This window comes from Phaseolus vulgaris, chromosome 3 (assembly GCF_051622355.1).
Source record: "Phaseolus vulgaris cultivar YP4 chromosome 3, ASM5162235v1, whole genome shotgun sequence".
Lineage (NCBI taxonomy): Eukaryota > Viridiplantae > Streptophyta > Magnoliopsida > Fabales > Fabaceae > Phaseolus > Phaseolus vulgaris.
In genome coordinates this window covers 2,595,461-2,622,188 of record NC_143500.1, presented here as the reverse complement: position 1 = coordinate 2,622,188, position 26,728 = coordinate 2,595,461, and the positions used below count along the sequence as shown (strand labels likewise).

The 26,728-nt window shown below is 28.8% G+C and overlaps 3 protein-coding genes across 6 annotated transcripts; 2 read left to right on the top strand and 1 right to left on the bottom strand.

The window, feature by feature from the left end:
- The first annotated feature begins 3,804 nt into the window (after positions 1-3,804).
- Positions 3,805-7,674, top strand: LOC137805722 (WAT1-related protein At3g30340). Of its 2 annotated transcripts, none has more exons than XM_068605656.2 (6): positions 3,805-4,018; positions 4,545-4,601; positions 5,378-5,494; positions 6,119-6,521; positions 6,987-7,138; positions 7,235-7,674. In XM_068605656.2, the coding sequence occupies exons 1-6, from the start codon at positions 3,852-3,854 to the stop codon at positions 7,449-7,451; spliced, it is 1,113 nt and encodes a 370-aa protein (XP_068461757.2). In that variant the 5' UTR covers positions 3,805-3,851; the 3' UTR covers positions 7,452-7,674. The 2 variants fall into 2 exon arrangements, with proteins under 2 accessions (XP_068461757.2, XP_090156516.1); XM_090300390.1 differs by having other exon boundaries at positions 6,983-7,138; positions 7,235-7,371.
- Positions 7,675-9,021: 1,347 nt separating this feature from the next.
- Positions 9,022-26,673, bottom strand: AUG3 (HAUS augmin-like complex subunit). Of its 3 annotated transcripts, XM_090300737.1 has the most exons (21): positions 26,628-26,673; positions 23,157-23,242; positions 19,158-19,400; positions 19,037-19,073; positions 18,828-18,931; positions 18,312-18,507; positions 17,928-17,994; positions 17,410-17,513; positions 16,683-16,767; positions 16,015-16,069; positions 15,456-15,587; positions 15,075-15,144; positions 14,521-14,578; positions 14,374-14,429; positions 13,074-13,226; positions 12,120-12,231; positions 11,865-12,006; positions 10,675-10,750; positions 10,190-10,285; positions 9,448-9,588; positions 9,022-9,331 (listed from the first exon to the last, which is right to left on the bottom strand). In XM_090300737.1, the coding sequence occupies exons 3-20, from the start codon at positions 19,331-19,333 to the stop codon at positions 9,457-9,459; spliced, it is 1,851 nt and encodes a 616-aa protein (XP_090156863.1). In that variant the 5' UTR covers positions 19,334-19,400; positions 23,157-23,242; positions 26,628-26,673; the 3' UTR covers positions 9,022-9,331; positions 9,448-9,456. The 3 variants fall into 3 exon arrangements, with proteins under 3 accessions (XP_090156863.1, XP_068462012.2, XP_068462010.2); XM_068605911.2 differs by lacking the exons at positions 23,157-23,242; positions 26,628-26,673 and having other exon boundaries at positions 19,158-19,463; XM_068605909.2 differs by lacking the exons at positions 23,157-23,242; positions 26,628-26,673 and having other exon boundaries at positions 16,015-16,072; positions 19,158-19,459.
- LOC137808804 (sugar transport protein 10) lies at positions 21,471-23,362 on the top strand. Its single transcript, XM_068610087.2, has 3 exons — positions 21,471-21,797; positions 21,894-22,517; positions 22,909-23,362. The coding sequence occupies exons 1-3, from the start codon at positions 21,486-21,488 to the stop codon at positions 23,323-23,325; spliced, it is 1,353 nt and encodes a 450-aa protein (XP_068466188.2). The 5' UTR covers positions 21,471-21,485; the 3' UTR covers positions 23,326-23,362.
- Positions 26,674-26,728: the final 55 nt, after the last annotated feature.

The window sequence follows — 26,728 nt, the reverse complement described above, 5'->3', positions numbered from 1 at the left end:
AATTATGAATTTAAATACTATGGTTCTACGAGTGTTAGTGTTAGATACGTGTATTCAATACGGACACACCATTTAAGAGATGTGTTCGCTAATAGACTGTAAGTCATGATTTTTTAACTTACAATTATTATTTTCAGTATTTCTACTTTTGTTATTTTTTATATAATTTTTATGGTGTGATGCAAATAATTTATAAATGCTAAGATAATATTTAAAATCTTAATATTGTATAATGATGCTTTCGCACATTTTTTTTATATTAAAAAACAGTTTTTTTTATACATTATAACTAAATACAATATAAAAGGAAAGTGGCTTAACTAAGATAGGGCATTAATTAGGCAAGCAAAGTAGTTGATGTTATTTATATTTGGGCAAATAAATGATATAGGTTTTCTTAATTAAATTTAGTTTGATTAGCTTTTGCTTAATGTCTCAAAAACTCGAATAAACATATCTCAAATTTCTAATATATTTTCAACATTTTTGTGGGAATATAGAAAATAGAGCAATGTTAATAATTTCTTTACAGTAGTTTATTATGCATCTGTTCCTTTAAAGGAACCAAAATATTAATATTAATTTTAAAATTAATAGTAACTCTCCATATTTTCCAAGAGAATAAACTCACTTTAGAATATCACATATATGGGTATGAATCTAAAGACTACCTCTTGACTATGTAGATCATTTTCACACATGAACGAATATCATATATTACTATTAAAAAATTATTAAATAAAAATTAATTTTTTAAAAAAAAATAGTTAGTTACTATATTTTTTAAATTAAATATTATTTTAATAACAAAAAAATGTTAATATCTAAATTAGTTTCTATAATTAATAAATATTTTATGAATTAATATCTAATTAATTACTAAAATTTTAACTATCAATTATTTAGATTATAAGTTTAGTAACTAAAATTTTATTAGCTAATTAGATATCAATTTAAAAATTATTTATCAATAGTAAAAATTAATTTAGATATCCATAATTTTTTAATTTATAAAATAATATTTAATTTAATTAATATAGTAACTAATTATTTTTTATGTTTAAAAGTAATTTTTATTAATGATTTTTTAATAGTGATATATATTATATGGTGGCATATGGCATTTTATTAATCAAAGGTGCACTTTTAATAAAAGAGGTATATATTAAGACTAATATTATTGACAAAAGATATTCTCATAGCTAATCTAAAGGATATATATTCAAAATATAGAAATTTATGCTACATGTCTGTCTAAAGTTATAAATTTTGACATGCAGGGAATAATTTAGTTAATATTTTTACATATAAAATGGAAAAGTGATATCCTATAAAATGTTAGAATAAAGGAATCATAATATTAATAATAGATTATGAAACTTATAAAATAAAATTAATTTAGACAGCTTTTTAGACTAAACAAGTAACATATTATATTAATATGTAAATATAGACATTTTTGTTGGAGATCCACGTCGATTAGAGTCTTTTATTGTATATAAGTGGGGTGCAAACCTCACCTCATTGAGCCGGTTTTATGGGGTTGAGTTAGGCTTAAAGTCCACTTCTTAATATGGTATCAAAGTCATTTCGAACCTATCATAGTGATGTGTTGGGCCTATCGTGCCACCCGCTATCGAGCTGCTATCGGACTATCCATAATATATAGTCTCACGCACGAGTTGTCAGTCTCGGCGTGAGGGGTGTGTTGGAGATCCCACATCGACTAGAAATTATTATTAGATTATGAATTCATATATATTCATATTTTTTATTCTATTATGTTAATGAAATTAGTTACAAATTTATTTAATTTTATCTTTAATCCAATGAATTTCTCTTCCATTTATAATCTTTTCATTGGTTTATGTTTCACTCTTTTTTTCTCTCTTGATCAAACAAATGAAGAAGGTGGAAAGTGTAACAAATAAATTCAGAAAATTATATTCTATTCTATCTCTTCTCTCTATAATGGTTGGACAAGTTGTAAAATTATTGTGTAACAATAATTTGAAAAAGTGCTCTAATGGATGAATTTGTAATTAAGAGTTGAAGAAAATGAATGAAAGAGAGTTATGTGATGTGAAGTGACAATAATAAAAATAAAATGAGATGCTAAGCACTTTATTCCAGTAATAAAAAGGTACAGAAATTCCCATCACAGTGATATAAAAGGAAAAGAGAACCAATAGTATTGAAAGAGTGATGTTACATTCCACATATTTTGTACATGTAAAGAATCATGTGAATTTTTTTAGTCATCTTCTCTAATTTTACATCTTAATTACTAAAATTGAAGTAAAATTTTAGGATTTAGAATTTAAGGATTAAGAGTTGACTCTGATGTGTGAAATGTTATAAAAAAATCACTAATTAATAATTAATGTTAGAGATAAAAAAAATAATTAGTTATTATATTAACTAAATTAAATATTATTTTAAAAATTAAAAAATTATTAATATTTAATGTGATTTTTATTATTAATAAAAAATTATAAAATAAATTTTAAATTAATATTTAAATTAACTACCATAGTTTTTTTAGAAGAAATAATGGCTTAGGACCAAATTTTGGTATTGATTCATGTGATTCAGTGTTAGGAACAGATAACTATTCTGAAAAAGAGAATCTAGTAAACTTAACATTCAATTCTTCAACTGCAAGTGTTTTAGGATAGAGCTAGATTATCCTATACATAGGGCAGTACATAAGGGATTGTGCCCTTTAGTTAGAGGACAATCCTACTGGGAAAAAAACAAATAAATCTCCATAGACCATATTTTTAGAGTTTAAAGTTGGATCTTAGTATTAGACATAAAGGTTTTCCTATTGCCAATATTTTAAAAACATAATTGCATATTGAATATGTCAACAAACTTATTGGAAACTTAGTAGTTGAATTATAATTGAAATAATAATAAAATAATATTGAAGAAATATAATATTTATTGTAAGATATTTATCAATCATTTTATTATAATTTTAACATGTGTCTTAGATTTTCAGACCACCGATAAATCTCAATTAACACAAGAGTAAAAAGAGGATTAGAAGCAAAATTATACATGATGTCAAAGGATTAGTTGAGATGATCGGAGGAAGACCCAACTCATACTTATAAATAAGTTGACACACACCATGTCAATGTATGCATTTATTAAGTATTAATTACACTAAACTACATCAGACCGAAAACTAACTTGATCGAGAACATTTTGTAGATATTTGTCCAACATTTTAAGTTAGCTTTGATTTTATAAAGAAAATAGTCAAAATGATATTTGTATTAAAACATTACCTACTTTAAACCATTTATTTATTTGAATTTATCACGATGTTTGCTAGGGTGCTTTTAAGATATTGTCCGTTTTGAAAGTTAGTGTTCCATCACAATTTTGTTCTTAAAATGCATCTTAGTGGATTGAAGGAGAAAATAATATATAAATTATTTTTAACTTCGATTTTTGTGAGATATCTAACTATATTCGTAGGAGAACAAATTTTCAAAAAATATCAAACTCAAAAGAAAAAAATGAGAAGACATGTCATGCTTTTGGGATTTGATTAATATATTTACAAATAAATTTATGTTCCCACTATGAAAAGTTTGAGAAGCTGAGGTCAATCAACATGACGATTAACGATTATGCCATGCAAAATTCCCACCAAACAAATTAAAATGGAAAAAAAATATTGGAATGGAATATATCATGTGGTGTGATTGGTTCCTCTGTTCTTAGGGTTAATTGTTCTATATATTGAACAAGATATCATTCATATTTTTTCACTCTTGAACACCTAAACAAAAGAATAAAGCAGAATTAAGAGAGAAAAAGAAAGAAAAAGCAGGATGTGGAAGCCCGTTTTGGTGATGATTATTGTTAACCTAGCTTGGGCTTTTGTGAATATATTTCTTAAGAAAGTTCTTAATGAAGGAGGAGACTACTTCACCATCTTAACTTATCGACAAGCTATTTCAGCCATTTTCTTGGCACCTATTGCTTGCTTCCATGAAAGGTACATAATTTACTTCAATCAAAACTTAGTTTTTGTGTTTTTGGCTAATATTTTAAGGGTTGCTTCACTAAATTTCATCATAAATAACATAAATTTGTTATAAAAAAAAGTGAAATTTCATCTTCTATAAGTACTTGAAATCTCCATAGCAGGTGATACCCAACAAACTCTCGTTAGAATAGACTTTAAATGATTCTGATATCATATTACGAAGTGGATTTTAAGTCTAACTCAATCCCATAAAACCGACTCTTGAGGTTGAAATTTGCACTCACTTATATACAATGAAAGACTCTAATATCTAGTCGATGTGTGATCTCCAACACACCCCTTCGTAATATACCATGTTAAGAAATGAATTTTAAATCTAATTTAACTTCATAAAATCAGCTTATAAAGTGAGATTTGTATGCACTTATACTAAATATAATATCATAATCTCTAGTCGATGTAGGATCTTAAATATTATATTTTTTTTCCAATTTATTAATTTATGATGATTTTGTTTGTTATTTTAATTTTACAGGAAAAGGAAGGTGGAGGGTCACATAATATGTCTGCTTTTCATAAGTGCTCTTGTGGGGTAAGCATATTCTATACATTGCGACTTTTGGAAAGGAATTTAAGAATATTTTTTAAAGTTATTTTTATTAAATATATGAGAGCTTCATTCCTTGTTTGATAGATTTTGTTTTTTTAAGTCAATGAACCCCCCACATAAATTTTAATAAATGATATAGTGAGTTTGAGAAAATCATATTTGAGATTATTTAGTATATATTTGGACACATTTCTCTACTCCAAGAAAATCATTAAAGAGTAACAAAATATAGAGAAAAATAATTAGTGTCATTATATTAATAAAATTAAATACTATTTTAGATATTAAAACATTAGTCGTATTTAAAGTGATTTATATTATTAATAAAAATTTATAAAACGATGAAATTGGTATCTAAATTAGGTATCAAGATTTAGTTACTAATATTTTAGATTCTAAATTAATTTTTAGAAAACTAATAGAAACTATTTTAGAATATAGAGTAGTAAATAACTAAAACCTTAGTAGCTAATGATGAGATACCAATTTAGAAACAATTTTATAAATTTTCATTAATAATAGAAATTACTCTAAATACTAATATTTTTTTTAATTGATAAAATGGTCTCTAATTTAGTTAAATAATAATTAATTATTTTTTATCTAAAATTAGTTTCTATTTAATGGTTTTCTTGTAAAATTAAATAGTAATTAATTATTTTGATATCTAAAATTAGTTTTTATTTAATACTTTTTTTAAAAGTTAATTTTATGAGTTTTTTTTTCAATTAATAGTTGAATTTGTTGATGTATTTCAGGGTTACATTGACTCAATACCTGTTTCTTATGGGACTGGAATATACATCTGCAACCTTCTCATGTGCATTTCTAAATATGGTGCCTGCATTTACCTTTATTATGGCACTGCCACTGGGGTAAGTCAAACAAACTAATGGATCCTAAATTTATTTTAATTCATCAACTCAATCTTACACTACAAGAAAATCATGAAATATAAATTAATTTTAAAGACAAAAATAATTAGTTGCAATAGTAACTAAATTAGAGATCATTTTAAAAACTAAAAAAAAAATTGGTTTCTAAATTAGTTTCTATTATTGTTAAATAGTTTCTAAATTGGTATCTAATTAGCAACCAAGGTTTTTGCTACCAAATTTAGAAACTAAATAATTGATAGTTAAAACTTTGGTTGCTAATTAGATACCAATTTAGAAACTATTTAATAATAATAGAAACTAATTTAGAAACTATTTTTTTTAATTTCTAAAATAGTATTTAATTTAGTTACTATTACAACTAATTATTTTGTTATTAAAAAATATTTTATTGTAGTATTATATTAGACAATGAATTTGAATCCTAAAATTTTTCATTTGAATAATCATATTTTAATCATATACATGTTTATGATTGATACATATCATGTTATCATGTTTTATCATATTAAAATATTAAAATCATGAAAAGTGTCTTGTGACAATTTTATGAAGCAGATTTTCATAATTGTGACCCTTTATCTTGAAACTTGAAATTCTAAGGATAGAGAAGGTAAACATGAAAAAACTGAGTGCTAAGGCCAAAGTGTTGGGAACTTTTGTGTGCATTGGTGGAACTTTGATGTTGATCCTTTACAAAGGAATGCCCTTAATCAACCAACAACAAGAGCACATGGCAGACAAAGGCACAACAACACCATCAGCTTCCAAGTTAAAGATTTGGATAATAGGTTCACTGCTTCTCACTGCAGGATGTGTCTTGTGGTCTTCATGGTTTCTTATGCAAGCAAGGATCAGCAAAGAGTATCCATGTCAGTACTCTAGCACAGCCATTTTGTCCTTTTTTGCTGCCATTCAATCTGCAATATTAACTTTGGTCATTGATACAAATAAGACCAAATGGATTCTCAAAGGGAAGTTAGAGATTCTCACTGTTGTGTATTCTGTAAGTGTATATATCCTTTATCACAACATTTAACATTTAGAAATGTTTCTGGAAGTTTCTTTTCATGATACAATAGTTTAAACACATTACTAAACCATTGTTTTAATCCCTAAAGTTGTATATATTGCACCATCACATTAGTATCTAAAATTAAAGAACTCATAACTAAGTTTTTAGATATATAGTCTATGATCTAGCAGGTCAACCAATTTCAGATGGATTGATACACCTGAATCCTAAACTCTAAACCTTTCCATTATGTTTGGATGCATCTGAAGTTGCTTTGCATCAAGAAGCCTAGAAACACTTCAATATGTATGATTTAAGTACTTAATGTTAGTTTAGTCCTTGACTAATTTAGTCTCAAATTTGAATTTCAATTCACATTTTGTACAAGATTCAACAAGTCTGCAATAGGTGTACAAAACTTTGAATTAAAATTTAGCTGTGTGTGTGTGGAGCTAGGGACTGGTTGGATCAGGCTTGTGCTATGTGGCAATGTCATGGTGTGTGAAACAAAGGGGTCCAGTTTTCACTTCAGCATTTACCCCTCTACTGCAGATGTTTGTAGCAGTGCTTGATTTCTCTATATTACAAGAGGAAATTTATCTGGGAAGGTTGGATTTGGTTATTATCATTCTGTTTACTTTTTCTTCTTTTTTCATCTTTTTACATAGCATTGCCCCTGATGCATCCCCACATGCAATGAGCAGTGTTGCAGGATCAGTCTTGGTTATTTCTGGCACTTATATTCTACTTTGGGGTAAAAGTAAAGAGGAAGAACAAAATTCAAAGAAGGATACTCAAGAAGATGAAGAATGTATGAATGAGGCCAATCCAAATGCAGACTCTAAGCAGAGGCTTAATGGAGAACAAGGATTATCTGAATTACAAGTGAAGCAGTTGGCCATTACAGTAACTAGAAGTTGATAAAATTAGTTTCCTAATAGAAATTCATACTATTACCATTAGTAGTTAATATTATTACCATTAGTACAGTCTTTTGCATCCTAAGAGTAATGGTTTTCATCATATGAATGGAATACATGAATGATGTTGGATTTGTGTAATAGACAACTTTTGCTCAAAAAGAGGTGCAAATATTTCACTAATCCATTGGTAGTGAAGTAAAATGGAACTTCAATTTCTATTGTATAAACACTTGTGGAAAACCTATAACAAACATTGAAATCTTCAAATTCAAATGACTATGTAACTTTCCAAAAATTATAGAGTAAAATCATAAATGGGTCTGGTTTGAGACACAAAATCCTCATCTTCACTGCTAATGACATCAATCTCACGTTGAGTTTATAGTAAATATGCAGCAAAGGTTAATAACAACATCACACTTGTACCAACCAAGAATTTATTCATTAGCATCTTCATTTTTATTGCTTGAACCTGAAGTACCCAGTTAATTAATAGAATCTTTGGTGATAGAAAGATTGTTGTTCTGATCATATTCTTTATTACATTTTCTTCATGTTAATTTTTGTTGGGACATTTTTTTTTTCACATGACCAAATTTCTTGTAGTTTTGACATGGTAGCTTTTCACGATTCTAATGGTCTTTCTTCCAGTAATTTGTTTCCTTGCATATACCACATAGGGAACATAGAAAAATTTCTAGAGTTCTCTCTATTTGTGAAAAAATTTCCATCATATTCCTTTTTTCTATGTTCTTTATTTCTAGTTTGAAAAGAAATTTTCGATGGAATCTTTATCATTGTATCATGTCTCAATTAACTCGACTAACTTTGTCACCAATAAATGGATACATTTTTATTTTTTCTTTATTATAGCCACAAATGCATCAGACATATGGGAATTAGAGATTTGAATTTTTCCAACAATTTTCTTATCAGAAATATATTCTCCACATGTTCTAATTTGACTTACTATTTCTTTTATCTTAGAATAGCAGTCTTTTACAGGTGCAAATTCTTTCATTTTCATTAATTTAAACTCGCCTACTAAATTTGAAGTTTAGTGACACATACATTAGTATTTACTCGAAATTCCTATGGTAGAATAACCATGCATCTTTAGAATAGTGTTAGCTACTACCTGTTTCAAAATAAATAAAGCTTTTGAATCTTTTGTTTATTTTCCTTCAAATTTTTTTCTGTGCGGCATTTAAGAGTTGAAGTGTAGGCAAAAACATCGAGTCTCTTTTGCATAAATCTTTAGAACATAAAAAAAAACTTTCACTTTTATGTCCAAAAATCATAATTTTCATAGTATTAGTCAGAAATTAAGAACAAAAAATGGCACATAACATGGCCTAATTCTTGTCCTTATTGACAGAGGAAGAACAGTATACGTTGAAGGATACAAGAAAACAAAAACGAATGCATTAATAGTTTTGAGAGCACTCCAAATGTGCCCTTTAAGCTGAGGTCTAATGGGGAACAAGCATTCTCTGAAATACTATGGTAACAACAGTTGATAAATTTTTCAATACTAAGGTGCATGACAAATGATCAACAAATTCGGGTTGAGAAATAATTCATCAATTACTTGGGCAAGAGGCACATGCCAATTCTCTAATCATAAAGTTTTTTATGTACATATGTAATGTACTTGCTAATTTGCACATGTAATGTATGTAAAGCACAAGAATTTCGATTTCATAGGAAGAGATGATACAGCATACACTAACAAATATCTACACTACCAGAATAAAAGAAGCATTTGATTGCATTCTTTTCAAATCAAATAAGAAAAGAATATTGCTTGCAAATTCTCAGCCGACGCTCCTTACTAGGTTTCAACCACAGGTTCCAGGCATAGTAAGTTCAAACAATCTGGACAGGAAAAACACTTGTATAAACAAAAGATAGCACATTGCCGATTTGGATAAAAAAGCATATAGAAAATAATAATAATAACACAAAACAGAGAGTGAAACAGAGGAGAGTACTTAGGATTGCTATGAAATTTGCAAGGCTCTGACCCGAGCAGTCAGTTCCCTAACTTGGCTTCTTAATCGCTCAGGATTACAGAAGAAATCAACAAAGACTCGTCTTTGAAGTCCAATTTCTTGTGAATGATGTTTCACAATCTGGATGCAGTGTACACAAAGTTTCAGTCATCACAACAATAGGTTCAGAATCTTCAAAATTCATGTGGAATATGTTCACATTCATGCAAAACTTAGCAATAGAGGTGTGGTTCAATTTCAATATAATAGTGACGAGTTGGAAATGAAAGTGTGGAAGAAGCAAAGTATTAGTATCAAGAAAAAAAATTCAGCATATGTCAGGAGTGACTACATCGATTTGAGCTTAAAACTATCATCACTTATTTTCTTTACTTTTTCAGTAAGACCAAGGCTTTAAAACTATCATCGATTTAAGCTCAATTTTCAGGATTAATGAACTATTGTCCTTACATTTTAAGTTTTCAGATTCAATAGTATAAAAAAGATTATACCAAGGAAATATTTTCATTAAAGTTATCATTTAAAGGAGTTACTAAGAGAGGCGTGTTAGGTGACAAGAGTATAAAACTCTGGTCGAGAGTATCAAAAAGATTCTTAGGTCTTTTTCCAGATTCCAACCAACCAATTATAAGATACCCAATAACAGGATTTCTTCAAAGAAATCAATGACTTGGGGAAATTACTAACTAGATGGCATGATAAAAGGTTCAGATCAAATTACCTCATTCTTCTTGACATGCTCGTGTGTCACCTCTTCAACCGCAGCAGACAGCTTTGCGTTAATTTTTTCCATTTCATCAAGCTCTTTCATTAATGGCTAAATAAGATTGGATGGAACAAGGCAAAATGTCAAAACACAACATAAACCAAAAGTAAAAAACTGACATGCCCATTTTAATAAAACTTCGATTCAGACATGTAATCAAAATTTTGCTACTTTACTTCACCACGGTCCACATTATTCACAACTACACTATCAGCAAGTAATCCAGTCCCTTAAAACCCTGACAAAGGAACACTAGTTTTGATTTTACTCTTTACAGTGGACATGACAAATTCTATACCTTTTAGGAAAAGGCTCTGGTTGTAATTAATGGACATGAAAAATATAAATAATATATTGTTTATAAAGAAATTCAAAAGGCCCTGATACAATTATGTCTTACAAATTAAAACCAAGCCACAGTATAGATCTGGGAGTCATACCCGAGGGGTCAGTATTGGTTGTGCAGTAGTTGAAGATGCAAAGAGAAGTTGCTGCAGGCTTTGTATAAGGTTGCACCTATAGATTCAAAATTTGACATGAACTCTTCCTCAGTTTCTTTTTAAATCAGGAACAAAACAACACTCCAAACTAGAGAATTATGTAAAAGAAAACCCATTGCTATCTCAAAAAATTGCAGAAACTTTATACAACTGTGTGAATATAAAATTGTATGGACATGGGCCCCAAATATTAACAATGCAAATAGAATGGCACAAACAACAATATTTTACAGTTAAGCTTTTAATACATGATTTATTTATATATTAAGAAAATGGAATCAATACAATAAATAAGAGATTTGATATCCTCTAATAATAAAGCTATGACACAGAAATAAATAAAAGTATTCTTCAAAATATATATGTATATATATATATTATACACACACACATATAATCTAAATATTCTTGATTATATAAGATCTACTCCTTGTTTCTATAATTATAACAGGACCCACAAGTTTCGGTAAGTCTCCACACCTTATATGCGAAATTCACAAAAATATCAGCCTCCAATGATTTTATAGATTAAGGGTATGCTTCGACAAATTTCTCCATAAGCATTTCTAAGAGAAAATAAATAAGAAAAAGTTAAATGTTCTTCTTGAGCTAAAATCACCTTATGCATAAGCTGAACTATTTAGCTTACGGGGAAACATTTTTTTTTTCTTTTTTTTCCTCTTGTAAGTTTAAGTGTTTATGGAGAAGCATGTCCAAACGAACTCTAAATCAAATGACACCAATCCGAAAGTTGACACACTCAAGTAAATCAATGGTTAAAAATTAATAACAAAGCACCTGATGAAGTTTGAGCATTGTACTTTTGTTTTAAGATATTTCAATGTTGTAGAAAACATATAGCTTAACAAGAAATTTTATGATCTTGATGTTTATGATGCAAACATTAATGGATTGTCATAAAATTAACTTTGATTTACTCCACCACGACACATATCCTACCCTAACCCTATGATTCCAATAGAAAGAATATATTGGTGACATCCAAAAGTGCATTATTTAAACAAGGTCACTGAAGCATAAAGAGTTCATACTTTTACAGTATAGAAAGGTCTCTATCTATTCAAAAGATATCATAAATTACAGTACATTGATTTTTGCACAATACTTACAGTTCATTAATACACCTATTTCTGTCTTCGGGAAGAGAATTCTCAAGGTCCGACTGAAGGCTCATCAAATCTGAATGAAGAGCTGATATCTGCTTGACAATGCCAGGAGCTGATACATATGTCGACAGTGAAGCTTGTGTATCTGGGAAAAAAAATGTAGAGTACCAGCAAAATGGTAAAGGATAGCTTATTAAAAGGATAATAGGAACACTCTAACTTGAATAAATCATAATATTTTGATGAATAAATACTCACTTGAATATATTTTTAGCAGATCTCTAATAGCATGCAAAAAATGATCACTGTCATGTACTCCTCCTTGTTCTTGAACATCAGATGCAGCTTGGATCAGGGCCAGGCAATGACCCTGCAAACCATAATGGAAAGTTCAAAAGACAAAGAGTAGAGGTTTGATGAAAAACTGGACTGGTGAAACTAGGGGTTATGAAGGAAAATATAAAGAATGGCAAGATAGCATTCTTTAGAAAGTAGATTTAGAAGGTATTCAACGGCCTTTTAGAGGCTGATTTGACTCCTCTAAAGTGAGAAAATAATACTTAAGAGGATTATGATAAAATCAATGATGTTTAAAGGAGCTAAATACATTCAACAATTGTGAGTTCACTTTATTCTCTAAAGTGCACCTCCTAACTTTAAAGGAGCCAAATCCTTTTGTGGCAGAGGACAAAGGTAGAACTTTTATAAGAAACTATACCTAGCAAGACTAATAAAACCACATTCATCTATTTCATGTTAATCACGAATATTTCTTAAGTGCAACCAACAAGTCATGAATGATAAGACCTATCGTTGCAAGCCTTCATTCTCACATTGAATTAAACAGATGAAAAATACTTGGGCGTATAATTTCAAAAACATATTTTAATATAGTAATGCTAATGTTCATATGATTTCACCGTACTATTATGAAAAAAAAGAAACAAAAACAGGAGCAGAAGCTCCCCAAGCTCAAAGATAACTCTATGACCCCGTTTCCATATGATAATACTTGTTTTCTCTCCACTCCAGAACTAAATCTCCCCCATTCCATCTACTCCTCATCTAAAAGAAAGGTAAGGGGGTCTAAAAGATAACCAATCACTCCATGTGTAAGAAAAGAAAATCAAACCACTACAGGTGAAGGCAATGAAAAAAAGAATCACACAAAATTAAAGAATAAGTGCAATGCAAAATTCTAAGGATACATACCACCCGTCCCTCAGTTGCAGACAAGTATGCTTGCAGCTCAGACTCAATAACCTTGAGCAACGAAAATGCTCCAAGCATGTGCTTCTTTTCCAATTGGCAGGCTATCTTTAAGAATTGATGCCTGGCGAGCAGATTGACGAGATGGTTTATGAACTGCCAAAAGAATGGAGAGGTTTGTTACCACAGGTTACATGTTTTAAAAATTCAAATTTGTGATCATTTAACACAATGATGATGACAATGGCACATATAATAATTACAGATACTAGAATAAAGGAATTCAATCAACATCCATAAAGTATTTTCTTATTTGAAGAATAAAGAAACAATGGCATGCTTTTACACTTTATTAATGACAACGGCCAGCTAAAGAAAAAAGAGTCAATCCAAGAATGTAAGTATATTTATTAAAATTGACTGACTAATTAAAAAAAAAAAAAATCTTTATGTTGTTGTGTTTGGATGGGGATTTTTTTAAGTTTCCAAAGATTTTAAAGTACATAGAAAATGAATTTTGGCAATACAATGCTATTTTTTAATTTGGGTAATTATATGGACAACTGAATTTTAGACATCAGTTTCTATTAATCACCAACCACTTACAACACTATAAATTGAGATTTCTCGGCAAACATTTTTTACTACTACAAAACCAAAACAATTCATGGTAAGTTTCATCATGGTAGCAATGAAAAAGGATGCAGGTAATTATGGTTAGTGGTGGTGGAAGGAAGTGTGACAGTGAAAAGTACAAAAGGGAAATAAAGATCAAGGAAAGGCAACAAAATCAGATTTTTTTATTAGTTTGCTCTGTTTCCTCATAACACCATATATCCCTTCATTATAAAACTACTCATCAAACAGACATTGAATGAGAACAAAAGGCTTCAAGAAAGGAAGACAGAAAAAAGTATATAATGTGGAAACTCGCGTGACAACTTTTAAGTAAATGAAAACAACCCCCTATCTTAACAGGGAGTGCAACACCACATTATGGATTTCAGGGGTGTTTTGTAGGGTCATAAATCGGAGGTGCAAGTGTTTATATTGCCTAAACATGGGGGTACCAGTATAATCTCCTTTATTTTTAATTCCATCTTAGATGGTATAATTTCAAAGTCATCATTTCAGGTAAAAAAAAACATATAAATATATTTCAGAATTTCGAATTTCATATTATAAACATCCAAACAAATTGTGTATCAATTTAAATTCATTCAAAAAATACATTTCATCCTTAAAAAACATTAGGACATATTTATAAATAAAAAACACAGTAAAAATAGATGGCTAAACTTACTGCTTTCTGCCGATTAATGTAGTACTCTTGTCGCATGACCTTCAAATCATAATCACCTAGAAGATAAAAAGGAATCATCCAAAACACAATACAAATTAATAAAATAAAATTGAATTTCTTCCCAATAGTTGAGAGTTCAGAAAATACCTTGTAAAATGTATGTATCTTGGAGTTGAGCTAGCTCCCAGCACAAATCTGAAATAGTCTGAAAAGGGAAGAAAATGATAGGCATTGGACCACACACAGACCGATAATTTAGAAAATCTATTATACGACTTAGTTTTAGTAATAATAATTCTTTGAACTTTTGAAATACATACAGCAGAAAGTCACTAACACTCTACTAGAGTAATTATTAGGTGTAAGTAATGCCTCCTTTATGAAAGTTTAGTTATCTTGGATTTGAATAGAAGAGTGGGCATCAGTAGAATAAAATTTCATAATAGACTAGGCTACAAAAAGTACCAACTTACCAAACACCAGACAAAAGAAAGAGTGAACTTTGACAATATTGAAGAATTTAAATTGCAATGACTTGAAGATTCACATAGTATACAACTCAAATCACTCAATGCTACATTGCTAATTAGGTGATCCTTTAGACATGAAAGTCCAAGCCTTTTCATTGGAAAAATCAATGGTATAATGGCATTAGCTAGAAAATACAACAATTCTAGAATAAAAAGCATCTAGTAACAAACCTCTGATAGCAGCTTTTCTTCATGGTTATAAAGATTTGAAAGTTCTCCTTTCAATTCAGAATGCTTTCTCCTGTATTCATGGCATGAATTTAGAAGAAGGTGGTTTCACAAATTGAGGATTTCAAGTAAGTAGGGTAAAATAGAAGGGAGATTGAATAAAGACTTCACTGACAGAAGAATGCTTTTGTAAATTGATTTCGTATACACTCTTTGTACTTTTACATTAAGGGATCACAAATAGAATTATCAAGGCTACTAATAATCAATGCAAAAGCCCATGCATGGACTTGAGAAAATGGATGTAGGGAGGTCAAAATTAAGTACAACACCAGGAAAGGAAACATAAAGGCACAATAGAGATTGTATCAACATTATAAATACCTAAGAGAATGAAGATCAAGATGAATATGAGCTTCATCTGATGATACTTGTGATTTAAGCGTCATCAAAATAGCCTGCTGCTTGGCATTCTTGACCTGTGCTTCAACCCATTGTTTTTCACTTACTCCAAATCTGACAAAGTTTACACAGACCATTAACATTAAAAGATTGATGAAATATTACAAACATGAGTCTGGCAGCCATTCTAATTAGATCAATGTTCTGTATGCCTTCAGTAGATACACACAGGATAAACATGCTTTTATGTCAGCTATCCTCTAAACCACCTCAAATAGAAAAAAAAATTACAAACTGATTATGTCTAACATGGTAATGTAGGCATGATTATCAAGCACACTGCCCAGGCTGGGTAGAATTCAAGTTTGAGTTTGCTATGCAAAACAATTGAGTAATATAGATAACCATCTATACCATAATAGACTAATACATAGATCAATATCCATATCTACAACTCTGGAAGTACAACTTGGTGCACATTAAATCAATCAACAATGTACCAAAATAAGTAATCTGCAATGTTATGGAAAGAAGCACGTACATTGAGCGAAGCCGGCGTAACTCAGATACACGTTGATGATGTGATTTTTCTAAATCTGCTGAACCACCAAAATAAACAAATAGGCTCAGCAGGTCCAGTTAACAATATTCAAGTTCATACAGGATATGTATTCTGTGTGTAAGCCAAAGCATAGTAGTATTTATTATCTAGAGTGAACTTCATACAGATTTTTTATGAGCCTTCCTTTTTTCCAGACTCCAGATACTTTAGATGCATCTTAGTTTGTTAAGTAAAGAGGTTTTAAGTGAATTAAGGTGTATATAATTTTAACAGACTTTTAATAACAGTTTTAAACTTACAGGGTTGGTACAGAATGCCAGAACTTTTAAGAAGTTCATGCCTACCACTTCAATAAAGATACTATTGAGTAACTAAAACTCAAATGAATCCTGATAAAAAACAAATGCATCCTGATGTTAACTCGATTTTATATCAGTAGAAGAATAATTATCTATAAAAAACAAAATATATTTATATAGCGAAGAATAAAGTAAAAACTAAAAAAGCTCATATTTACTGCCAATAAGGATACAAACAATTCCAATTAAAATTTGGGACTCGTGATGGCTGAAGACAGTTCTACTTTATTGATTAGAAAATGAGAAAAAATAAGTGAAATGTAATTATGTAAGGACCAGCATGTACACCTCGAACATAGGTATTTGAGATCTCATCAAGATTCACCCAAGAGCATTTAGATTTCCCCTCCTCAGCAACAAGCCGAAATGGACCCTGTCAATGAATTAAAAAAAAGAAGTCATAAAAGGGTATCAAGAACTTGAGAAAAAATAAATCAATAAAAAATATTTAAAACATCATTGCCAGAAAATACAATACAGAAAGGTACCTTGAAGACAATAATACAGAACTGGGAAAGAGAAGAGAAGAAAATTTGTATAAACTGAAAATGGTTTCTTGCATTACTTGTTGAAGTACATACTTTAGGATTTATACAGATGTAATAGTTTGCTCTGCAAGCTTTGCTGACTAGACTATAGATCTAGCTAACTGGCTTCAGTAAGTTAGTTACAACAAATGCTGACAAGGAACCTACAATACTAAGTGCCTACAGCAGCTAGCTTAGCTATTATCACACCGATATAGTTAAGTTCACAGCAACACCCATATCACACATAGCAGGATCAGGAACAATCAGCACCAAAAGAGAAGTATAAAAAACAACTCACAAGTTAGCAACCTTTACCATTGCACTAAGGCTTGCCCTTAAGGAAACCTACTAATCCTTCTAAGCTAAGTATATTATCAATTTGTTATAATTAATAGAAAAATAGTATTGTGAAGATAATAATTATTCTAGAAAAAATATAGAACAAGAAGACAGTAAAGAAAAAAACAAGTATTTTGCCCACTTACTGTGTCCAGTTGCTTAGCAAACCACTGATTTAGCTCTTTTAGACATGATGAGTCTCCAAGCAAGAATTGGTTGAAGTCTGAGTATGCCAAATATATACCATCTTCTGCATTTCAAAGTAGCTAAACTCATCAAAGAACTATCAAAACTCGTCATGAGTTTTCAGCATACTATACCACAACAACCATGCATTATTTCACTAAATGGGATTAGACACATGTATCAAACAACACCATCATGCTCTATTTAAAACCAAATTTTCAGCAAGATAACACTTCAAAAAAATTTATATCTCCTTTGAAACTGTCCATTTTGAATCTCTTCCACTTAACAAATTCATGAGCCATCGAACATGGAAATTAAAATTTTATCTCACAATGCCTGATGGTTGAACAACAAATCTCTAATTATACAGCCAGTAAATTTCATACTGGCACTTATGGATAACAATAATGAACTTTAAAAAAAAGAGTAGAACAAGAAAGTATCATCTAAGAGAAACAAGGAAAAGAAATATTACCATCTCCCGAATGATAATGTGCCAACTCATGCGCTGTGGAAGCAATTCTTTCAAGAACGGCATTCATCTAAACAATGAAGAAATTCAATGAAAACAAAACACCATGAGATGATACCTTAGGCAAAAAACTACAGATTTCTCACAAGAATAATGAACAAAAACTCAAATTATTAATGGGGCTCATATATTTTTCAAGCTTACAAACGTTCCACTAAGAAACATTATTGGAGTTACCAGTTTCCTAAAAGGTACACTACTTCTATCAAAGAACTTGATCAGATTTCAGACAACATTATCAATCATCAAACTTACTAACATGGGAAACAAAATAATCGGTAACAAAAGCATGGAAATAACACATTACACGTGGAAGCACTAACTTGCCTGTAAATTTCGGACAGAAAGACTATCGTCAATATTGGCAAGGTGTCCTTTAACAATAGAAGTTGCAGCAAGGCGAGCCCGTCTTCCTTGCGTCAATGCTGAGCCCTGTCCTGAAAGCATGTCAAACTGAGATTGTAGATGCCTCAGCTGCCTCTGCAAGGACAAAGCCTCATCTCTATACACCAAAGTTGCCTCCCTAAAGCCAAAAACACAAATAATAAGGCAACGCACCCTATTCATTGCATTGAACATACACACATACACCCTGTTTGGATAAATTTCTCTACCACCACCTACATGAGAAGAAAACAGGAAGGTATAATCAACTGTGCTTCCCCCATAAGTTAAAATCAAAGTATGCACTTAACTTCTACAAAAATTTGTGATGCATATAATTGATTTTAACTCACAAGTGGAACCTAATTCATTTCACCTTCTTATTTTCTTATCATGTTGAACGAATTTTATCCACACAAGGGCATAATAGAGACCAATAGCAGTTAACAGTAGAAATACTTGATATCTTTCAACCCCTCCTCAGCACCGAAAACTGCCTCCTGATTGTCTCTCGTATCAGAGAAAGCCGAAATGCTCTGGTAAGCAAAGTCCAAATCCTCACCCTGCTCGATTCAACTAATTTCAGATTCAGTGACTAATAGAGTACTAAATTACTAAGTTCATTTCCAATTCCAAAACTAAGAACTCAATACAAAGCAATTCATCACCTCTAACAGCTTCCCTTCCTGCTTGAACTGCTCGTACCTGAAACAAGATTGATTTCACATTCTACGATTATCAATAATGAATACATTGGATAATTGAGAAAGAGAGAGAGAGAGAACTAACTGAGAAAGTTCGGAGAGGGAGAGAACATTGGAGGTACGAAGATTGGAGCAGATCCAGTGGAGAAGGGGGCGAGTGTCTTCATACTGAAACGGCCATTCGAAGCTATCAGGATCCAACGCTTCCCATCCTTCAAACCCTAATTCTCCGAGCAATGTGCAAAGTCTAGCACCGCTCATTCTTCCTCAGAGATTTGATGCAGAGCCTTTCCTCTTTCTATTTCGTTTTCGTCTTCTCTGCTTCACACTGAAGCAAAGAAAGGGACCCCATGAACGCTTTCAAACCGAATCGGTAATTTTTCAAATCGAATCGGCAATTTATTTTATTCAAACGGCATTTTTTATTTTATTTTATCATATATTAATAATTAAATAATAAATACAAAAAAAATTATTATATATATATATATATTTATTATATTTCAATAATTTTTTTGTAATTTATGTTATGTTAATATTTTTATTTTATTATTATTATATATTAAATAATAAATATATATAAATTTATGATAAATAAAAAAATAAAAATAGACATGTATTATAAATTATAGTTATTTTTATATAATTTTTTAAATAAAATCTTGTTAGTCAAACTTAAATTTTCAAAATAAAATAATAAAATAAAATATTAATAAAAATAAATTTATATACGTAAAAACCAGTTATAATAGAAAATTTCTTTTATATATATATATATATTATATAGGTATATGGATAAAGATTAGGTTTAATTTGGTTTCAATTTAATATAAAGTTGAAGTAAAACAGACACTAATATTTTATAGTTTAGTTCGATGTGGATTTTTTGTTATTACAAAATTATTATTTTATAATGAAAATTTATTAAATAAAAAAGTTTAACTTTAGAAATTTTATATATTTATTGTCATATTCATGTTTTTAATTTCGTTTTGAATCATAAATAATTATATAATTCGTTTCAAAATTAAAAAATTATAATACAAAAATTTATTATAATTTCACAACAAGCATAAATCAATTTATAAAATTGTCTATCAAGACAATAAAGAATGAATATTTTTATTAAGTTGCTTATATTTTGGTGTACTACTTAATATCGATAATGAGTTATTTTAAAAGAAAATTGTAAAAATTTATTTACAGATATAGCAAAGATAAATTAAAAAAAGATAATGAATAATAAGATGATTATAGATTTCTTTTTTTTTCTATTTTTCTTTTAGAAAACAAAGATAACTTTATTTTTCTCTTTTAATTTTTAAGTTTATATTTTTTAAACTGTATGGTTATTTTGTTTTTATATGATAGATAGAATTACAATGATAAAAAAGAAAAAATAAAATAAAAAAATTCATAACAAAATTACAAGTTGTTTTATTGCATTTTTCAAATTAAATTTTGTATTTAATATTATTTTTATTCTTATATTAAAAATTTATTTTATTATTTTATTTAGATTATTTCATATTTTGTAATTATTAAAATAGTTGACAGAGCACTTTTCACTATTAATTATTTAATTATTTGAAAATTTTGAAATACAATAAATATAAGGTGATAACTGTAGAAAAGGTAATTATTTTATTTTTAAATTAATCAAACTCAAGGCAAGATGCAACTATAAATGTATGTTTAATAAGGTGGATATATTTACATTTTCATTTCACCTTATAAATATAATAGAAAAATATACTCTAAACTGTGGAGTCTCTTATAACACTATGTTTATGAATTAAAAAAAAATACTATATTTTGTTTGATACAAATTAAAGTTTAGGGAAAAAACTAGAACAAGAATGCGTCAAATAAGAATGTACACAACCTTAATTTTAATTAGTAATGTTTTTGAGGTAAATACTAATTTGATTTCCAACTTTCTAGCAAATACTAATGATCTTAATCAATGTACTTACCATTTCAATAGAAAAAGTAATGGATAAGTGACAAGTGAAACCTACTTTTAGTTGTGATATTTTTTCAACCATGAAAGTGTTTTCTTCTCTACTTATTAAAGCTAAAATTATGGGTAAAACTAGTGACATGAGAGGAAAGAAAGAGAAGAGAAAAAAGAAAGAAAAGGAGAAAGGGCGTTGATCAAAGTGGGTGTGGTGTTTCCTTGTAATAGTTACACACTTTTGAAGTGGATAAGGGTTAATATTGAGGAGAGTGGAATTGAGTTAAGATATTTGTGAAAACTACAATTTGAAAGATGGCAAAGAGCATTGTTTTAGATGGAGTGCACCATTATGAGGGGAAAGTCACAACATTTGTGTTGATTACATGTTTTGTGGCTGCAATGGGAGGTCTTCTCTTTGGATATGATATTGGTATTACAGGAGGAGTGACTTCCATGGAACCATTTTTGAAAAAGTTCTTCCCTGTTGTGCACAAACAGATGAAAGATAAATCCGAAAACAAGAGTCAATACTGCAAATTTGACAACCAACTTCTTACATTATTCACCTCTTCCTTGTACCTTGCAGCACTAGTAGCCTCTTTTTTTGCTTCTACCACAACTAGAATGCTTGGGCGTAAAATCTCCATGCTTATTGGTGGCTTGTTTTTTCTTGTTGGTTCATTGTTGAATGGGTTTGCCATGAACATTGAAATGCTTATCATTGGTCGTATACTTTTAGGATTTGGAGTGGGATTTTGCAATCAGGTAAGAATTAACATAAGTTATATGTGTTAATCATTTAAATTGGTTTGTCTCTTGGAAAATGATGATTAACTTCACCTTTGTTTATTACATCAATAGTCTGTACCAGTATATTTGTCTGAAATGGCCCCAGCAAAAATTAGAGGAGCATTGAACATTGGCTTCCAAATGATGATTACATTAGGAAACCTAATTGCAAACCTAATCAACTATGGTACATCCAAGCATGAAAATGGATGGAGGTTGTCTTTGGGTCTGGCAGTTGTACCAGCAATTGTGTTATGCATAGGATCTGTTTGTGTTGTTGAAACACCTAACTCTTTGATTGAAAGAGGCAAATATGGACATGCTAAGGAAATGTTGCAGAAGATTCGAGGCACTGAGAAAATTGATGAGGAATATCAAGATCTTGTTGATGCTAGTGAAACAGCCAAAATGGTGGAACATCCATGGAAGAACATTGGAAGTCCAAAATACAGGCCTCAACTAATATTTTGCACTTTTATTCCGGCCTTTCAACAACTCACTGGCATCAATGTCATCATGTTTTATGCCCCAGTTCTTTTTCAAATTTTAGGCTTCGGTAATGATGCTTCACTCATGTCTGCAGTTATCACTGGAGCTGTTAATGTTGTGGCCACAATTGTTTCTATCGTCACAGTAGACAGGTTTGGAAGAAGAGTATTACTTCTTGAGGGTGGTATGCAAATGATTATTTGTCAGGTAAAAGTTAATAAGTTCAATACTTTTAAACTTTTAAAAAATTTGGCAGAGAATTGTTGTTACTTGAAGTGTCAGCCTAACTGAGATGTCAAGTTGCATAATGATGTCTAACATGAAAGCTTTTATAAAAAAATAAAAATAAAACTTTTCAAAAATAAAACTTTAAACCTAACTAATGTCTTGTATGTGAATGTGCATAAATGGTCAATAGTTTTGAAAATCCATACATTTTGTACTACAATTAACAATAGTTTTGTGTATAATAACTTATATAAATCTTGAAACCTAACTGTTAGTTGCATGTGAGTATAATAAATGTTTTTTTGTGTCTATTTATCTCTTAACCATGTTGTATTATATATCACTTATTGCTCATAACTTCTGTTTGAAGGTTATCATTGGAATCATGATCGGTATAACGTTTGGGCTAAATGGTCAAGGAGCCTTTAGTAAAGCTCAAGCAGATATTCTTTTGTTCTTTATTTGTGCATATGTTGCAGCATTTGCATGGTCATGGGGACCATTGGGTTGGTTGGTGCCAAGTGAAATATGTTCTCTGGAAATTCGACCAGCAGGTCAAGCTATCAATGTTGCAACCAACATGTTATTCACATTTGCCATTGCCCAAGTCTTTCTTACCATGCTCTGTCACATCAAGTTTGGTCTCTTCTTCTTATTCGCAGGATTTGTGGTCATCATGACCATTTTCGTAGCAGTATTTCTACCTGAAACCAAGAACGTTCCCATTGAAGAAATGAATAGACTTTGGACTTCACATTGGTTTTGGACCAAAATTGTTCCTAAGTGAAAATTGTTGATAGCATATTTTTATTCATACTTTAAAGTTTTAATCATAGATTCTTGGATTGTACTCATTAATAAATTCACAATTTTAATTGAGATTTATTTAATTAAATTTATTTTGATCTTAACTATTATTTTTGTTAACTACAAAAATAATTCTCAAAGTCATAATCAACGGTTCAATAACACTAAGGACTCAATAGAGAATTCTTGAAACAATTGTCATGACAACAACATAAACTGCAATACCAAATATGCAATAAGTTCGATCATATAACAATCAATTGTGGGCACATGTTTGCTAATGATTATCAATCTTCTTTTCATCTAATCAATCTCACTTTTATCTTTCAACAAGTATAAATGATATTTCTCACAACTACCATAAGTGATAATTTGTGGTATCTTGACAATAGGGCAACTCATCACATTACACATGTTTCTCATAACTTCACACACAAGAATATTTACAATGACAATTCGTAGCCCACACAAACATAACTATCATTAAAAAATCTTTTACACGTTCCAAATGTTTAAAAAAATTGATTAGTATGTCAAAGTATGTAAAAGACAAAAAAATATTTATTTTGAGGTTCATTCTAATCTTCATCATGTTAAAAATTAGGACACAAAACAAATAGTTCTTAAATGAACAATTAAAGATTGTATATGTTTTTTTATCATTTTTAGCAACCTACTATTTTCAATGTTAATGATACATCTCTTACTTTTGTTTTCTGGTTTTGGACATGCCACATACTAGTTTGTCAAAAATACTTTAACAAATACCAATATTTAGTTTAGTAAAAAATTCACATTTTAAATATTTTATGTAGTGTTTATGTTAAAGACAATATGCACCAACTACTTGTCTTTCTTACGGAGAGAATTAAAGTTAAAGACTTGTGTTATATAATAAAAGTATAAAAACATTATATTATCAATGAATCATTATTATCTCATTAAAATGATTAATTTTATAATATCTAATTTAAAAATCATATGTAAAGTGTAGTTTAATTAATTAATATTATTTTATTACAAAAATATTAAGTTCTTATTTTAATTCCATGTATACATAATAAATAATTATTTCTTCACTCTGCATTATTCATTAAAATTCATTGATTTAGATAACACCTTTATTCGAACATCAAACATGGTCTAACCAGACCTGTGTATGAATGTACACTTCATCTTTTATTTTGTGAATTTATAAATTTGGTGTAATTTATTTTTATTTTTATCAAAAAGGAGTAAAAAATAATATAAAAAATAGATAAATTATGTGAGAGAAGACGATTTTAATTTAAAACAATTGTGCTTAAACACATAACTTCCGTTTTAACAATAAAAAGTCGTATTTTAAAAATGAGTTTATTTTTTTAGTTGAAGTCGTTCTTTTTCACTTCTGTTTTTTCTTTTTAACTGTGTTTTGTCTTTTTTACAATTTATTTTGGTTTTTAAATATTTTTGGTTCATAATTTTATTATATTATTAATAAATATTTATTTAAATTACAGTAATAAGTTAATTAATACTTAAACTAACTAAATATTTGTTTAAATTATAATAATAAATTATCTAAATCATATATAATTACAATTAATTAAATACACAATTTTAAAAATAAATTAGTTAATTACTTAAACTAACTAAGAATTTATTTAAATTATAATAATAAATTATCTAAATCATATTTAATTACAAATAATTAAATATATAATTTTAAAAATGAATAACATAAAAAAAATTCAACATGCATTTGCTTTTTAAGTTTAATTTATATGTCATTACTATATAATTAATGACATTTTATTTTCTTCTTATAGAAAATTTCTTATTATAATTTAAATAAATAAATAAATAATTTTTAAAATTGTTAATTAATTAATTGTAATTAATATAATTTTTTTTTGTAATTTAAAAAAATAGTTAGATTAAATAATGAATTAACTTATTATTATAATTTAAACAAATATTTAATAATAACATAACAAAAACTGACCCGAATTCCAATGATACTGTATGACAGAAATCACTGACCACAAAGTCATTATAAACCCACACGTGTTAGGTAATATTGGACAAATAATAAATTAAGAAAATAAGACCTTTCTTTGTGAAAATCAAAGACGATTTACTTTTATATTATCATTTTTTTTTATGAATTTCACCATAACTCTTCCTAAACTTTTTGGATGAAATTCTCCAGAAGTTCTTCCAGTAGAGAAAATTTTAAAACAAAAAAAATTAACTGTTTAATTAGTTAAAATTTATTCATGCATACAACCTAAAAATAAAAAAGTTGAAGAAATTATATGAAATAGTTTTAACAAGTTATTACATTCATAAGCTTATGAAAAAAAATCAATTTCAGTTTTTTTCTTTTATTTTTTCTCCCAAGAGAAATTCATGAAAAAGTCATCCAAACAAAACAAACCTTATATATGTATATACTATTAAGATTTTTCATTTATTTTGTTTGAAAGACTATAAAAAAAACTTATTTCAAATTCCAGAAACTAAAAAATACAATTAAAAATCTTTTTAAAACATTATTTGGGACTATAAAAAAACTTAATTCAAATTCCAGAAACTAAAAAATACAATTAAAAAGCTTTTTAAAACATTATTTTGCAATCCAACTAGGCTAGGTTGTATGACCCTACAAAAACAGGACTTGACCAGGTTATAGTTCTAGTTCAGGGAACAAATGATTCTAAGAGTAGTAGGTAGAGAGGTGTGCATACAAAGACTCAATTAACCTTCAACTCTAATATTAATTAAAAAAAATACAGATTTTCAAATACAATTTTTTTTATGCAATCTAAAATTGAAATTTCATTTTGATAATCTCCACAATAAAACATTTCATGAACTATTATCATCTATTGTTTAATCTGTTAATTTGTAAAATAGTATCCTTAAACTGCTATAAGCAATTCCAGTTAAAACACATTGATAACACTAAAATATTATACACTAATATTAATTAAAAAAAAATACAGATTTTCAAATGCAGTGTTTTTATCCAATCTGAAATTGAAATTTCATTTTGATAATCAGCACAATTAAACATTTCATGAACTATTATCATCTTAATCTGTTAATTTGTAAAATAGTATCCTTAAACTGCTATAAACAATTCCAGTTAAAACACATTGATAACACTAAAATATTATACAGTCCGATGAACAAAAAATTTGCCTTTAAATTCCCTACCTAACACCCATTAATTATGATTCTAAACGAGCTTGATCTTTGAAATTTAAATACCCCAAATCATAACACAGTTCGTACCTTACTTGTTTCACCTCGTCGTGTAATTGGAGGGACCCATCAATTATTGGAACCTGACCCTTCTGTATTGTGTTTAGCAATAATTTAAAATCTGTCAGCAT

What these genes read in the sequence shown, in the direction of transcription:
- AUG3 (XM_068605909.2), bottom strand. Translation starts at nt 19,333, where the DNA reads ATGAGCGGTGCTAGACTTTGCACATTGCTCGGAGAATTAGGGTTTGAA. An exon ending in CTTGATCTTCATTCTCTTAG is followed by an intron (nt 15,145 to 15,455) that starts GTATTTATAATG and finishes CCATGAATACAG; the next exon opens with GAGAAAGCATTCTGAATTGA. An exon ending in TCTGCTAAAAATATATTCAA is followed by an intron (nt 12,007 to 12,119) that starts GTGAGTATTTAT and finishes TTTTTTTCCCAG; the next exon opens with ATACACAAGCTTCACTGTCG.
- LOC137808804 (XM_068610087.2), top strand. Translation starts at nt 21,486, where the DNA reads ATGGAACCATTTTTGAAAAAGTTCTTCCCTGTTGTGCACAAACAGATG. An exon ending in GAGTGGGATTTTGCAATCAG is followed by an intron (nt 21,798 to 21,893) that starts GTAAGAATTAAC and finishes TTACATCAATAG; the next exon opens with TCTGTACCAGTATATTTGTC. An exon ending in TGCAAATGATTATTTGTCAG is followed by an intron (nt 22,518 to 22,908) that starts GTAAAAGTTAAT and finishes TTCTGTTTGAAG; the next exon opens with GTTATCATTGGAATCATGAT.
- LOC137805722 (XM_068605656.2), top strand. Translation starts at nt 3,852, where the DNA reads ATGTGGAAGCCCGTTTTGGTGATGATTATTGTTAACCTAGCTTGGGCT. An exon ending in TTCATAAGTGCTCTTGTGGG is followed by an intron (nt 4,602 to 5,377) that starts GTAAGCATATTC and finishes GATGTATTTCAG; the next exon opens with GGTTACATTGACTCAATACC. An exon ending in GAGGAAATTTATCTGGGAAG is followed by an intron (nt 7,139 to 7,234) that starts GTTGGATTTGGT and finishes TGCAATGAGCAG; the next exon opens with TGTTGCAGGATCAGTCTTGG.